Raw genomic sequence first — 17,606 nt, forward strand, 5'->3', positions numbered from 1 at the left:
ATTATTAAAATATGAACCATCTATAGACAATATATGTTAAATGTCACTTTTAGGTATGATACATTTTAGTCCTTACATGATCCATCAGCAATATATGTAGGGACATTTTCTGACTTTTATAAGTTTTTGAGTTTGATTACCTTTAATATACTTCAAAGGTGAAACATTTTCGTATATTTTAAGTGTTTTGCAAAGCCAAGACACATATAAACCCTCAAGAAATTTTGAACTGCTAAAAAAATGTTCAGAAAGCAGAAACCTTTGTCAATCATAAAGCAAATAACTCTCCTATAGAAAAGAGCCTTCCTATTAGATTATCGAAAACTTAAGACCAGGTTTAAGATGTATTAGTACTCTAACCTACTCTCAATTTTCAAGGTAAATAGAAAATTCCAATCGACTCTACCCTTACTTTTCATTATAGTTGCCAGTACATAAGAAGTCTTTCTTTCCTTTCATTTATTTTTTTTAAAGTCAGAGTCTTTAAAACAAACTGGTTAGACATTTATAAATTTTTATGAAGTGATCCTCCCGATTACTCTAGCAGCCACCTGGCATTACACACAACCATCTCGATAATATTGACTATATACTCTATGCTACACTCTAAGTCCCTGTGACTCTTTTGTAACTACTAATTTGTACTTCGTTAAAGACTTAAAAGAAGTCTTTCTTTTAACTTTATAAACTATTTACATATTGCAAAATTAGTGGTATGCTTCAAGATCAACAACTAGATCAGTGTTATGAGAATTCTTCCAGCTTCCTAAAATCATCTTACAACTTGAGACTTTACCACATTCCACTGACTTTGTGTTTTCCATGAACATTTATTTTCAGCTTAGAAGTCATGTATTCTAACATCTGTTTTGAAAATTTCTCCTTTTCTGTAAAATAATGCAGCATCCCCATCCATTGCCCTAAATAAGGCTGATATAATCTAATGAGAAAATATATTTTCAGTTTTTATTCCAGTGACTATACAATTGTGGTAATCAGATCAAATTAACTACTCTCTCATTTATCCTTAACCAATTTTAAACTATTAATTATATAATACTTGGTGGTGGAAAGGAAGACCATAGCTAAAATCTCTATATTTAATTTCTATAATGACTGTCCTTTTGCAATTCCATGAGAATACACTTAGAAACAGACATGCATTAACATCATATAGGTACAAACAGAAAATGTGAATAATTAGTGGATTCTCAGATTCAGGAAAATGGTATCAAATCTCAATGGGATGAAAACACAAAACCTTTCCGGAACAACTGTACTACTATTGCTCTATTCTCTCACCAAATCGGTTCTCCATTCTATATCTGGTTAAGGGCTTAAAAAAGGAATCATGGATAATTATTGAGGCACTTATGTTAAGAATCTTTTGCTTTCGTTTGTGATAGAGCTCCTTGAAAGGAATGCTCAACAAATATCTATACAGCATTTGTATTTTGGTACCTGATGTTATTTTCAGTGATATTTTTCATTCAAAAACATTAAAAAGAAAGAAAATACCTCTACAAATCTATTTTTAAAATATTTGTAATGTGGCCTACAAGATCCTGCATGATTATTCTTTGTCTAGCTCTCCATTCTCTTTTCTAGCCTTTTGCTCTAAGTACTCTGTTCCAATTTGAGTTGTCTGGTGGTTTTTGAACATTTTCTTCCCTCTGTCTAGAAGATTCTCCCCCTTTCTCCACTTCCCACACCCCAGTGTCAATTAATTCCCTAAGTAACGTCACTTACTTAGGAAAGGTTTCCTAACTCTCCCAGACTTGGTAGCAGCCCTGTTATAAATTGCTACTGCTTTCTGTAGCACTCATCACCATTAGAACTATTTATTTAATACAGGGGTCACAAATTATAGCCTACTGGCTACAATCAGTTATATTTGGCTTAAGTTTTACAGTTTTAAAAAATCTGAGCCACTGTTTATAATTGGGAGATTACACATATATATTATGGTAACCCTATTTCATTTATATCTACCCCTAAACAAAAGCAAAAAAAAAAAAAAACCTGTTAATTGAAAACTCAGATCAATTCTCACTGGCTTTCTTCTCCTCTTTATCATCCAAGGGATTATCAAAAGTACCTTCAAAAACCTATGGAATTTCATAAATTGAATTGAACTTCCTCCTTACTCATCAATTTCCACTTCCATCTTGGAGATAAATAGAAAAATAATGTGGCATGCCTATAAAGAGTTTGCATATTTTAGTACTTTTCTTTATTTCTTAGATTTTATACTTTGACTCATTTTGTTTCAGTCCCAACGTATTTGTATGTTACTTAAAAAAAAAAAAAGCCTGGATTTATTATAGATCTTAGGCAATCTGGCACATAAGTATGTTGCTCAAAAAATGTATTGCTTTCAGGAAATATTCCATGCTATGCTAAGTAATGAGAAAGACTACATTATAAAAGTGCAGTCAGAACAGCTAAGTAGCTTTCCTAGTTACTCAAGGCACTAATGCAATATTTTCAAGGAACCAGTAAAGTATTACATAATAGTGAGATGCTACTAGTATTTTTCATGTATGTTAAAAATGAATCCTATTGTAAAGTATACAGGTGATACTGAAATAAAATCTTCTAAAAATTTATTTAAAACATTTCCTTTCAATTAAGCTTCTGTATTAAAACATATATTACTCAACTAAGATTTTTCAACCAAATGCTAATTTCTTCCTGCAAACAGAATATGGAACTTTTCATATGCTAAAGTCCCTTCACTATACAGTATTTTCTTCTAAAATAGATATATATTTCTTTTTCTTAATATTAAGTAACTCTTTTAATCTATAATAGTAAATTAAGTGTTTTCCCACATAGATTTCCCAATTTCTTTCTATAGGTTCTCTAAGAAAAACTTCTTTCCTACTTTTAAATATTTTTATCTTTGAAGATACTCAGGGATACAAAGATATGCATTCTAAGAATTCATTTCAACCATATATAATGGCATAAATATGTTTAATTAATTTTCAAGTGTACAAAGGAAATGCACCAACAAAACAAAACAAAAAAGCATTTAAACATCTCAGCTATTATAAACTCACTCTAAAATTATTACCATTTTGGTTTTATTCAGATTATCAGATTCTTCTTGAAAACTGCTTGAATCTAGCCTCCAAAATTTTTTTTAAAAGTCAGCCACATGAACACTGTAGCAGAATAAAATCAGAGAGAGCAGGCTGATGGATCACAGACCTCATCCTGTAATGGGGCTTAAAGGGAGATAACCTTGGAAACTGTTCTAACACCAGTGGCCACCATCCAGTACTGGATGGCGCTATGAAAAACTCAGTATTTCTTCCAAAATACCCTGCCACTATTTTTAGATTGAGAAATGCCAAGTGTACTGCTCTCATAGTTATTTCCTCTAGTATTAAAATGACACACATACCAATACATGTCAGTAGTTTTAACAAAATTTTCTAGCACTACTTGTACTTCCTTGGAATGTAACATCACATATATCATCTACTACAAGAGAACAGAAGTTGGAAATAATTTTTGGCAAAAATAATAATGCCTTTACTATTCATTCTTCAAGAATAAGGGGTTAGTATAAAGTGAAGAAAAAAAGGAAAAAGGAGAGGGAGCTTACAAAGATTGAATGTTACGTATTCTTTACAGATTTAAAATATTAAATACTACATGTACCTAAAAAAATAGTTATTCATATTTGGTACCAGGTTTTGTGTCAGGTAGATTATATATATTATCTTTAGTGCTCATCATTAACGCTAAAGCATCTATTATTATCTCTCTCATACTGAAACTTTCATAATATATAAAATTCTTTCCAATGAGATTAAAAACTTGTCCAAGTTCACAAAGCTACTATATTCCAGAGCTGAAATGTGAACTCATATCTATGCCACTCTACAGACCACTCTTTTAACAGAACAACACTGAGAGTTTCCCAGTCCACACAAGTGGTGGTGGTAGGACTCAAACCCGTATCTGTCTTGACTCCAAAGTCTGTGCTCTCTATCCACTATGCTATTCTGTCTCTGAGCAGTGAAAAGAGAGATTTTTCTTAGTTATAATCTACACTTCACAATGAAGGCTTACTTAACTTCTATAATTCCTCAATTGCTTTTGCTAACAAGGAAATCTATATGATCGATGTCTACCCATTTCAATAATTCATAGCAAAAGCCAAATGGGTGATTGCTGCATTTACACTACCAATAGGAAAGCATGCCATGAAAAAAAGGAAAGAGAGGAAAAAGCATCATCATCATAATAACAACATTAATAATAATAATCACTACACAGCACTTGGTCTTTGCCAGGCACTGTTCTAAGTTGTTTAGCTATACTGATTTATTTAGCATAACCACCCTGTGAGGTAGGTACTATTATCATTCTCATATAATCAGAGTTAAGGAAACATACAAAAAGGTAAAGTCATGTCCCTAAGGTTACATAGCTGTAAGTGATAGAGCCAGGAGCTGAAATCCAGGTGATCTGGCTCTACATTCCATGCTCTTAACCACTAGGCTAGGGGTCCCCAACCCCACTTCCCCCACTGGGCTGCAGAGCAGGACTTGCATGGTGGGCAGGTCAGCCAGGGAAGCTCATCTGTATTTGTAGCCACTCCCCAGCACTAGCTTCACTGTCTCAGCTCCACCTCGGTCATCGGGCATTAGATTCTCATTAGAGCACTGGTCCCTGGTGCCAAAATGGCTGGGGACCATTGCTAGGCTACAGGGCCTTTCTTTGTAGAAAGAAAAACTAGAAATGACTACTTTTTAAAAAGCAAGCCTATTTTGTTCATAAGGCTACCAACGGGATGGTGTTGCCATCATATTACTGTCAATAAATGCTTTGAACAGTAAATTTGAAGTGAATTCTTCAGCAAAGAATTTAAATTTGTTCTGATTGCTTACTTATGCCTTTAAACTCAGTAAAGTGGGGATTTCAATAAAGTATAGCATATATTTAGTGAATTCAAAATCAGTGTTTAATTCTAACCTATCTTTCTAACCTACCTTATCTACAAAGACTGTCTCAAGAATTAAAATCAAATATAGAGTTTATATATCAACCCTTTTTTGTAGACGTAAAAAAAATTAGCTTATACCTTTCAAATTGTTTTTCAAGCATATGCCACGTAATGCTTTGCTTAGAAAACGTGCACTCAGTATGTTTGTGTGTGTATTAATCTGGATTCACATTTTAGGACTTCCCATGACCACTTTCCAGTTTCTTTGGGCGTCAAGCACAGTTAGGGGACTCAACATGATGAAAAACACATCTCTAGATCTGTTTAGGAAAGACATCCCAAATAAATGCACTCTGATTAAAAATAAAACAAAACTTAGGTGAACTTAAGGGCAAAGTTTGCATTTAAACTTTTTTTTAAGTCATATTTTTCTTACAAACTTTTTTCTTCCTTAACATAAATCATATATAGTGACCAAGTAAGTGATCAGCCATAATAATGTCACTGAGCATCAAGGCAATTCATATCAATAGAAAGGATCATATTTTCAAAAGTAAGTAAACTTTACCTTTTAATGAGTAAGAGTGAAAAAACATATACTATTTTCTGATTTGAGAAATAATGTTTTTATTTTAATGAACAAGCAGAGTTATCACTAATATGTGTATACAATATGAAAACAGATTCTTTTGCCAGTGTTTAACTGAAGCATTTATGTACAAAGTTAAAAAAGGCACTAAATTTGCTAGACTTGAAAACACAAAATCAGCATTCCTAATATATATGTTTTTAGAATTGACCAGAAAAATTCTTTTAATACTAATCAATCATCCTGTTTACTTTGACATGTTGGAAATAACAGGAAAAAATCTTCCAGGTACAGACAATTTTCCTAGTTTGGAAAACTAACTTTTCTGTTAATATTCAACACCAAAAGAAAAATAAAACATTAACTTGATTTTCATAAAGATCTCCAAGGAAAAAGTAATATAAGAACTAAACTGCTATTTGTTCATATAAGAATAATTTAATTAAAATTTAATAAGTTAGAAAGCTGATGGTGATATTTTTAACTTTGGGAGAAGAAGGAAGGAGAAGTTTTAAATAAATCTAAGCATTTTTGTTATTTTCCCAAAGAGGATGATTTTTAACAATGGAGAAGTGGTGGAGTACCACGTACAGATAATCCACTAAAAATAAAAATCAAGGTAGGCAGCAGGTTTATTATTCCTCTTGAGAGTGCTTAATAAATATATAATCTTAATGTACCTTTTATTCTTTGTTTTTTAGGCAAAATTATCTTTTGAATAACTTCATTATGAGCAGTCACTTGTGCCTGCCTGAAAATATAGAGAATAGCAATCAACTCAAAAGAAGGGCTGGAACCAATGAAATGCTATTTGAAGAAAACGGAATTCTTCTACTTGAAAAACATCTTGGCTTCTGTAAAATGTAGTTTAGTTTTTTATTCCATAGATTGTTATATCCTAGGTAACCATGTTACTTTCATCTTTTCAACCACAGCGTCAAAGCTTAGATCATAGTTGCATTCCATATTTCTATCTGAAGCATTCGACTCCTAGATTTACAAATTCCTCACTTGTGAATACAATATTTAGCCTGACTTACTACCCTGCACTGCATGATGTGGTTTTCCTGGAGTGTGATTTGCCCTCCCAAGAGGATAGTGTTTCCTTTTCTCAAACTGTCAAATTGTTAGCAAGAAGCTATGGATAGGAGAGAGTAAAGTTCCATGTCAATTAAAACTCTGAATGAACATAGATTCTCAAACATCCTCCCAACTGGCTTTTATTTTCTGTCTATCAGCTGAAGATTAATAGATCTATCCTAAGCAAAAAGGCAAATATGGCAAGGCCATCAGCTCTTAAACTCTTTTGGTGGCATCACTGACATGAGAGTGAACCATAGTGAGCTAGAATGATCCTGTTTTGTATCTACAATGCTGGGCCAGCAGAAGAGGCAGTATTCAAGGGAGAGAATCCCAGAGAGGGATGATGAGGCTCAAACAGAAGAGATTCTGAGGGCTTGGATGATTATTTGTACAAACTGTTATAAGAATGTCTCATTATCTTCTAATTAAATTTAATTTAGTGATTCCATTTACATCTATACCTGGTAAATCCGAGAAGAGAAGAATGCACTCATTAAAGCCATTAGCCAAAAGCCGGTCCCGCAGCTGCTGAAGAATTGCTACTCCGATACAGAATGGAAAAGAGGAATTCCCAAGTAGCAAGGTATCCCAGAGGTGAAAAATTTTGTGCAGTGGAAATACATCTGTAAAATGACAAAATATAAATAAATTATAATAAAAAATAAAATAACAAAAATTTAAACAATAACAAACTGCTTTACTAGACACATGACAATTACCTTCTGGTCAAAACCATTATTTAAAAACAAATGCAACCAAATTGTTTTTATAAAACATTTATTTGGCTTTGTAAATTTATTGCAAACTGATAATCAGCTTGGTCAAATAGATGACTTTTCTAACCTTTGTTATAAATCTTGGTATAGATGTTCCATACATTACATTTCTTCCTAGAATTTTCCAGTTACATTATTCTAAGTTTATTTGTCTAGAAGAACTTTAGTACTGTTTTAGATTCAGCATTATTGTACTTCTATTATGCACTTCGAATAATTATTTTATTAAATTCACGTAAAAAATCCAATTAGCAATTTTCTATTTTTCGAAACTTTTTTTTTCATTTAACAATACTGTAGATATCTTTCTAGGCCGATGCATACAGATCTACTTCAAATATTGTATTCTATTTAGCATGTGTATATATTTAAGCAGAACAAGCACTGTATTAATATTTGTAACTGACTGAAGTATTACACATTTACATATCTGTTTAATTTCTAGAGGAATTCTAGTTTAGGAAATAACAAAAGTATTAGTTATTAGAAAATCTCTAAAAATTAAGCCTGATTTGGTTGTAAACGTTACCTTCCAAAACTTTATGTAACTACTATAGTTCATGTTAATTTCTTTTTCAATAGAGGGCAGAGATTTTATGAATGCCACAACATGTAAAAAAGGTTTTCATCCTGTACAATACTCTTTTTAATATTCAGCAGTCAGCACAATTGAAATTCTTTTCTATTCAACTCTATTACATTAGAATTACATAAGAATGCTTATGTAATTAAATCTGCTGATGCTATTGTAAATATAATATACTGGAGAAGAATGGAGCTGTCCTTTTGCTAACACAGTATCAAAAGGAAAGGGAAAATGATACTTACGAGTAAACATGGTGAGAAACCAAGGAATGGCATAGAGCTATGAGTGGAAAAAGAAAGGGGTACAGAGGATGGATGGATAGAGGGGAGATAAAAGAGATAATTAGAATGATTATCAATAAACTGAATGGTAAAGAAAGTTCTACACTTAGGTCTACTACATTGTTTAAAATATAAGAGAATATTATAATTATTACCATATATACTCTATTAAGTGATAATATCTATTACAAATGCTGTAGACGACAAGGGTTATTCAACAGAATGTCTTCATTTTAGCAAAAGATACACTCAAGACTATGCCTAGTCCAAATACAACACTAGCATGTTAATTTTAAGAGTGTAATTTTCAGATCATATAAAAATATTCTTGAGATTTAAAGTGGTCCTCATTAGTGCTGGGTTACCCTTAATGAGTATTTTTGAGACTAGATGATACTTAAATGTCCAAAATGTCTCAAAAAAGGTGTAATGAAGCATATTCTTTCTGAGTAGGAAGCTTCATAACAGACTAAAAGCAGTAAGATCAAAAAATGAAATAATTTGGTCCTTTAGCTGAGTAACAAATTTATTTTCCCAAGTTTGCTGTGTAGGGATAAACACACACACACAACACACACACACTTTCAATTAATTTTGTGAAATTATGGAAGAAATCATTTTTAATTTCTAAAAGTAAAAAACTTTGTCAATAGCAAGTATCAAAAATCTATAATAATTTATGAAAAAGATAAAAAGCTCTAATTTTATTTTACTTTCTGCATCAATATAGGCTACTATTAAATAAAGATTTCTGTACTGCCTATCAGGTTTAAACAAATACTCTTTTGAAATCTATTAGTTATAAATTTATGAATTCCATATGTCTTTGCATTGCACACAAATTAGTATTTATGCCATCAAAATGCCGGTCAAGAAATGTAAGTATAAATATACACGATATTCAAACCTAAGTACTGTATGTGAAATAAAACCCATTGCTCTACACAAGATCATCATTTATATATGTTGACACATAGACAGTCTTTTCAAGTGACATTACAAATGGGAGAACTGAGGAATATAAAGATATGTGATTTCACTGTAAAAAGTACGGACTATAGAAAACGATAAAATATAACAAAATTCAAACTCTTTGGCATAATTTAAGTTTAAAAACAAAGTCAGTAGAAATTAGTTTCATCATTAATATTCAACTTTTATTTCTTTTAAGGACATGACATATTTCATATTTCCCTCTACCCATCTGATCAAAGCCAATTGTTTGTCATTAGGAGTCTTTCGGAATTCCTCCAGCAAATAGCTAACAATCCATTTTTCCACATACTGAGGAGGGTATGTATATGAGGACACTACATAACACAGAGAAAGAACCACTTGAAAGAATCAGAGGGAAAACTCACCAGACTCACACAAAGCTAGGAACAATTCATTTTACCAACATCCAGAATGAAAAAAAGAAAAATAAATAAAACAAAACAAAAAACCCCAGTAATAAACAAGATATCAGCATATTCAAAGAATATTGCCTTAGAAATGGGGCAAAATTATGCTCCCAAATTATGTTGCCCTGGTCTCACTTAATAAGCTTTAAAAGCAACCCCTTGAAAGGATCAAACTTTTTCAAAGTTACTTAACTATACCCCAGAATAAAGCTAAAGAATACTTATGAAAATGTAAAAATATCCAATACTCAACAATGTAGAATTAACAATGAACTAGAATCCAGTAAAACATACCAGTAGTGCAAAGCAACAGAAAAAAAAAAATCCATAATGGGGACCAAAATCATTCAATCAAAATGGACACAGAACTGACATATATATTTGTAATTGTAGGCAAGGACATTAAAATACTTTTTATATCTGTAGTCCATATATTCAAAAAGCTAAGAAATGATCAAAGACATTAAGTAGAGACATAGCAGATATGAAATAAGAATCAAATCATACTTCTACAGGTGAAAAATGTAATGTTTGAGATAAAAATACACTGAATGGGATTAACAGCAGATCACACATTGCAGAAGATTAGTGAACTTGAAAACAAAGCAATAGAAAGTATCCAAAATAAAACAAACACAGAAGAAAAAAGATCAGCGAAGAACATCAAGTGGCTGTATATATGTTATTAGAGACTCCAAAGGAGAGAAGATGGAAGAGGGAACCAAAAGTATATTTGAAAAAGTAGTAGCTGAGCATTTTCCAAATTTGATAAAAACTATATACAAGAACCCTGAATCTCAAGAATCTGAAGAAAACTACACTAAGGTATATAATGCTCAAATTTCTCAAAATCAATGGTAAAGAGAAAATTCTTACAATATAGCCAGAGGAAAAAAGATATCAATGAGAAGAATGTTTTCTTGTCAAAAACAGTGTACAGCAAAAAATTTAAAGTATTAAAAAAAACCCCAACCTTTCGACTTAGAATTATATCCCCAGCAAAAATATTTTCAAAGACAAAGGTAAAATAGACTCTTTTGCACACACAGAAGCTGAAAGAATTCATCACCAGCAGTTCCACACAACAAGAAATGCTGAAGAAAGTCCTTCAGGCAGAAAGAATATTACACGAGACGAAAATCTGGATCTACGCAGAAGAATGAAGACTCAGGAAGTATAAATATGTGGTTAAAGACAAAATACTTTTATTTTTAAAAATCTTTTAAAAATTGACTTTTTAAAGCAAAAAATATAATTAATTGTGGGGCTTATAACAAACACAGGTAGAAATAAAATGAGGGACAACAATAACACAAATGCCAGGAGGGAGAAATGAAGGTATACTGTTATATTTATACTTTATGAGAAGTGGTATAATATTACTTGAAAGCAGATTGTTATGAGTTGAAGTATAGTATAAACCAGAATTTCTTAACTTTACAACTATTCACATTTTGGGTTGGAGAACTCTTTCTGGCAGGAAAGTCATTGTACTTTGCATTTTAAGATTTTTGCAGCAACTCAGCCTCTACCCACTAGATCCTAGGAGTACTCAGGCAGTATTGTCAAAAATGTCTTCAGGTACTGCCAAAAATCCCCTGGAAGGCAAAACTGCCCCCTGCCCCCTGTTCGAAGACCACTGTATAAACCCTGCAGAAATCAATAAGAAAACACAATGAAGAGGTATAGCTAATATGCTAACAAAGGAGATAAAATAGAATCATGCACATACAAAACATCCAATGAATCCAAAGAAGGCAGGTAAAAAAGGAAAGAGAACAATGAACTGATAGGACCAATAGGAAAAAAATAACCAGTGGTAGATTTAAAGACAATGATATCAATAATCACAATAGTTCTGTGATGGTTAATTTGATGTGTCAACTTGGCTGAGCCACGGGGTACCCAGATATTTAGTTATCTGGGTGTGTCTGTGAGGGTGTTTCTGCATGAAATCACATATCAATCAGTAGATTGAGTAAAGCAGATTGCCCCCTAGTGTGAGTGGGCTTCATGCAATTTGATGGAGGTCTGTATATAATAAAACACGGAGCAAGAAATTCACTCTCTCTGCCTGATTGGATATAGCGGTGAACAAAGCATAGTTCCAGCCTGTAGTGTAAGGGACTTACACTTCATTAAGAGCAGTAGATGTGCATTATATACTCTCAATCCACTCCAGTTAGGTTCTTGCCTCCATCTCACCATCAAAACTGCTCTTATCTTGGTCCTCAAAGATGTCTGTGTTGCTACATCTAATCCTCATTCTCAATCTTTCTTTACCAATTAGCAGAGTTTGACATAATTGACTATTCTCACCCTCTCTAAACATAGTTTACTTTCAGTTGGCTTCTGACTGTTTCTTCTCCATTTCCTTTGTTGGTTCCTCTTTACCTCCTTGACTTAAATATTGGTGTGCCCCATGTTCAGTGCTCGGACCTTTCCTTTTTTTCTCCAAATGATTATACAGTGTAAGAATTCCCATATTTATAGCTCCACCCAGACCTCTCCCCTGAATTCTAAACTTATATGTCCAAATGCCTACCTGACATCTTCACTTGTGTATCTGACAGATATCCATGTCCCAAACTGAGCTCCTAAGATGTCTTCTAAAATCTGTGCCTTCACGTAGAGTCTTCCAAATCTCAGTTAACAGCAACTCTATTTTTCCAATTGCTCAGGTAAAAAACTCTAGAATCATTCTTGACTTGTCTTTTTCCTTCTTTATACATTTGTCACCAGTAGTCTTGCTGGCTCTACTTTCAAAATATATCCAGAATATGAAACTTCTCACCACCCCTACCCTCAATTTTCTGATTCATGTCTCCTGCCTAAATTATTTTACAATAGTTCATGATTAGTCTTCTAGATTCCATCCTTGCCCTCCTTGGCTTTCTCTTGACACAGCAGCCACAGTGATCTTGTTATGTTAGATCAAACATTTCACTCCTCTCTCTGCTCAATAACATCCAGTGGCTTTCTGCCACTAAAAGCTAAAGTCCTAACTCTGACCTCTAAGACTATGTAATCCGGCCCTCCAATTACTCTTTGGCCTCATTTCCTTGTTCACGGGGCTCCAGTCACACGGTCTCCTGGCTGCTCCCTTCACATCTTTGGCTTACTTCTACCTCAGGGCTGTAGCCCTTGCTGTTCCTTCTGCTTGTATTGCTCTTTCCCTCAGTCCCTTAAGGCATTTATTCAAAAGTCACTTTCCTGTGAAGATTTCCTAGGTTACCCTTATTTAAAATTCAATTCCTCTCACCTGAACGCATAACATCTACCTCACTGCTTTAGTTTTTTTCTCCCCTTAGTACTTACCACTACCTAACATAACTTACCTTCTTTATTGTCTGCCCCTCGCTAGATTATAAATTCAACAAGAATAGATATTTTGTATGTTTTTTTTTTCACTGATGTACCTGGAGTCTAGGAAAATGCCTGGCACATTATAGGTCCTCAAATATTTGTTGAAAGAGTGAATGAAATATATAATGAAGACAACCAAAAAAAATAGATTAAAAGATCCAGAGTCATGAACTATAAACTTTCTTGAGGAGTTTTCAAAGAATAACAAATTATGAGAAAACTAGTTAATCTTTCTTAGTCAACACATTAAAAAAAATCCTTCATATTAAATAGTAAAAAGTATTAAAAAAAACTTGAAATTTTAAATTATATACCAGTACTTTGATAATTATGAAAAGTTATTACAAATAAGTGAAATGAAGCATATTCAATGATATTTGAATAATTAAAATTGAATTAAATTCTTTAATATATTATATAACAATTCCTAGGTGCTCACCAACACGTCACCTCTTACCAACTAAATTAAAATTGGATAAGTAATATATTCTGTGAGACTGTAATGCCTGTTATTTATTCTTTTTATATTTCCCCTTTTAAAATCTTAACTGATATTTTTATCTTAAATAATTTATTAGGATATTGGTACATCTTCATAATACAATCTTATAGACAAAATGACAGAAAATAACACTGAATACTAGGCTGGTTCAGGTTTTAATTTTTAAAACAGCAATTAAATAATGAAATATTTTATTACAAATATAAAAATATATAAAATTAGTCTTATCACGTTAAAAAACATTAACAGCTATTTTCTGATTTAAAGTTGGAAACTGAAACCCAAGGAAAAGAAATCATACATGCTTCGATTATTTTCTCCAGATCATGAAATTATGTACCCTTGATTTGCCATAGTACTAGTCTGCTAAAAGAGTCAGCTTAGTAAATACTGCCCCCTAGCAATATCAAGAAGAAATAATGATATTTAGCATATCATGAGGTTTTTCCATATGGGCTGGTAGTGTCAAAATTAGAAATATCAATAGGAAAAACAAAGGCAGGGGGTTCATTAATTTGATTTTGAAGAGCAGAAAATTATGGCTCAAAAACTTGGAAAATCTATAAAAATAAAAAAGATTAAAAAAGGAAATATTTCTTATAAGTAATCTTATGAACCTTTTGTCAAATAGATTTTTATATGTATATATGTATATATATATATATACATATATATATATAATTATTACAAAAAGGAGTTCTTCTAATTGACTTTTTTAATCAACCTTTTTATGTGCATACCATATTTTACCTCGTTAGACACTATTTTTATATTTAAATTACTATAAGCCATTTATTCTTATATTTAAATTATTATAAGCCATTTATTTACTATAAAATAAATACATATTGACCATTAGTTTGATGCCTTGCAATGATTTCCTGCATTAGGGAAATGCAGAAAAGGATGCCTACAAACCAGCAGGTTTTCAAAGTGATAGAGACCATTGTATATTTTCTTAAAACTTTGAAACTCTGGACTTTGTGATCTGGTAGTTACATATCTCTTCGATAGTTGTGAAGATTAGTTAATGGATCTAAAACACCTGACAAAGTATGTGGCATATATCAGGCATCAGTATAGGAGTTACAATTATCATTAATAACAACCGAGAAGCTTCTGTAATAGGTAACAACCCAAAGGTAACCTCATGAAGCCATCTAACAAAAGATATACAAGTTTTGTTAGAATAAGGAGGGTAGGGGTAGAAGGTAAAAAGAAGAGAATCCTAAGCCTGAGGAATTGTAGATGTTATTTTACAGATGGAGGTAAACTCATTTAAAGCTAGGCATAGCCTAAGAAGGCTGAAGTATTTACATCCTGTTGGCTCTCATAATCAACATTCCTCAATTCCATTTCAGCTCTCTGAGTTCAAAATATTTAAAATATTCTTACATAAAATCTTTTTCTTCTATTTTCCAAATTTTACAAGATCCTTTTTTTGTCTATATCTGACTACTGTCCTCTTAACTACATATAGTATAACATGACTTGACACAAAAAATTCACAAAAATCAAGAAAATACAAGATTTGTATTCTAATTTACCACTTATTTTCAAAAGACCATTATCTTTTTCAACAATGAAGAAAGATGATAGCTTATGCTAAATAAGGATAAATTCAGTGAAATGGGAAAGGGTTTCATGTAAATAAAAAAATATGTAGTACAGGCAAAAGCAGTACTACAAAGCTCTTCTTAGTTAACAGTATTCTTGGTCTTCTATTGTTTGGAATCTTGAGGAAATGCCCTCAAGTACAAAACCTGTCTTTATTTCCATAACCAGCAATAAGGGGCCAATAGTCATAAAGTGAGGATTATAAATCTATAAGACAACGAAGTGATTCACAGAACTCTTTAGAATATTTTAAATAGAAAAAAAAATTATGTTCTGATATTTTTGTGAACCAGTAATCCTGAAGCAAAGATTATTTGTTGTTAAAATAAAGCATCCTATATTACTGTATTCTTATATAAAAACTATTATGCTAGGTGCTATTGCAGATGCAGAGAACTATGAACACTTGATTCATACTGTGAAAACACAATCGAAATAAAGGAGTCTAGAACAGACTTCCTGGCACATTAATGACTATATTGACTCGATACCATCTATACTTTCCCAGGGTCAAGTTTATAGAACTAGACCTTCCAGGATATATGTTTCCTATTTTCTGACACTCAGAAATTTTCATATATGTCTAAATCACCTGGCATTCTACAGATTACTAATCATAGATCTCCCAATGATGATGTAAGTTTTTGCCTTCTTTATACTCTGGTGATATGTTTGGTTTGAGACCTGAAACTTGGATCTAAGTCTTTCCTTATATAACGTGTGCTCATATTATATCATCGCCATTTTTTATAAAACATTTTTATTTATTTCAACTTATCTGAGGTTCACAAGAGTCCTGTGAGCAGTCAAGGTAGGTACTATTACTTTTCCTAATTTATTCATGAGCCACCTGAGGCTCAAAGTAGGTCACTATGTCCAAGGTCACAGGTATATAAGTTATAAAGTGGGCACTAGAATACAGAACTTCTCACTGCTACTCTGTTGTTCTTTACACAATGTAAGGATGGCAGAGAAGATGGAAATGAGTTATATTTTTCTATATTACCTGTTAATATTACACTATATACTCTACACTGTGGGTAAATTACCTCAAACACATACTTATTGTGAACACACTCAAAAAGCTTGCTTTGTAATTTTAGTCTTGGATCATTCCAGAGGAGCACTGTTATAGAACTTCCTATGATGAAGAAAATGTAAAAAAAAAAAAGGACAAAGAAAAAGAAAAAAGGAAAAGAAAATAAAAAGGAAATCATTTAAAAAATCCTCAAATCCTAACACCCCCAAATTATATGCGATAAACATTACTCTTAATATATTTCTGTGCATATAAAGCTAAAATTTTAGATAAATAAAATTTGTAGAAAACATGGATTATATTACACTTGCTATTTTTTAGAAGTACTAAATAAACTTAAGAAAAAACAAAAATAAGTAAAACAAATTTCTGTTATTTTACCATAAGATATATCGGTTTCTGAAGGTTAGTTAAAGTTGAACTACATTTTCGAGCATATTATCTATTAATTACCTGTTTTGAAAGATGAAAAAATTAGTACTTTATACTTTCTATCCCTTCTCTGATTTCTAATACCTCAATTTTTATGTACTACTTTTACATCATTAAGGTTTATAACATTTACATTCTATGCTATAACATAATTAGCACAGTTGTTTAGTATTAGCCCTATATTTAAATGGATTTAATGATCTACCTTGTCCTTTTAACCAGTTCCTTGAGTTTAGTTTTACTCAACATCTTCTTGCTTGAATTTCATCATCTATTTTTATTTTTATATTCTTTAAAATAAGCTACTAGGGGTTGTATTCCCTAAACTCTTGCATGTTTTAGAATGCCTATCTGCTACATTTATGTTTGAAGGACAACTTGGCTATTATGCATTCTTCAGTCAACTTTCTCTTAAAAATTTATACACCATTCTCTATGAATGTTGCTGTGAAATCTTACCTGAAATCCTCTTTGCAATTATTTAAGTATATTTATCCTTTTCCATTTTATTCTGTATGATATCCTCAAAACTATTCACTATGTCATTGACTGGGTTTATACTTTTATTCTGGTTTTTCTGTTTTAATGGGACTATTAATATATTTTAAAATTTCTTTGGGCTTTATCAGTTTACTTGAAATCCTGAAATCCATTTTTTGAACTCTTTTTTTTTTCTTTGGTGAGCTCATTTTTCAAAGTAAGATCATGTCTGTTATCTGTGAGATAACAGAATACTGTTTTTTGTTTCTGTTTTTGTAAGTGGTTATTTTATTTGTTTCCCTTTCTCTCTCTCTCTTCTTCATTATTTATTTTCAAATGAGTCCACCTTTCTGTTAAAAAATAAATGTTAGTGTGGTAGAGGGACAGAAGTTGGGGAGGGCAGTTTACAATACCCATTCAACACTGTTGCCTATACTGTATCTCGTTAACCTGCAGGGTATAGAGAACTCACTTTTAGATTTTGAGATT

At 31.9% G+C, this 17,606-nt stretch overlaps 1 protein-coding gene across 4 annotated transcripts in view; it reads right to left on the minus strand.

Moving 5' to 3' along the window:
• The window catches only part of TBCK (TBC1 domain containing kinase), a 159,015-nt gene that overhangs the window by 66,079 nt on the left and 75,330 nt on the right, over positions 1 to 17,606 (minus strand). For all 4 annotated transcript variants that reach the window (XM_039848796.1, XM_039848797.1, XM_039848798.1 and 1 more), the window contains exons 21-22: positions 8,240 to 8,276; positions 7,097 to 7,258 (exon numbers count right to left, since the gene is read on the minus strand). In XM_039848796.1, coding sequence (XP_039704730.1) covers positions 7,097 to 7,258; positions 8,240 to 8,276 — 199 coding nt within the window. The remainder of the gene's footprint in view (positions 1 to 7,096; positions 7,259 to 8,239; positions 8,277 to 17,606) is intronic.

Source organism: Pteropus medius, unplaced genomic scaffold (genome assembly GCF_902729225.1).
Source record: "Pteropus medius unplaced genomic scaffold, Ma_sr-lr_union100, whole genome shotgun sequence".
In the NCBI taxonomy this organism is placed as follows: Eukaryota; Metazoa; Chordata; class Mammalia; order Chiroptera; family Pteropodidae; genus Pteropus; species Pteropus medius.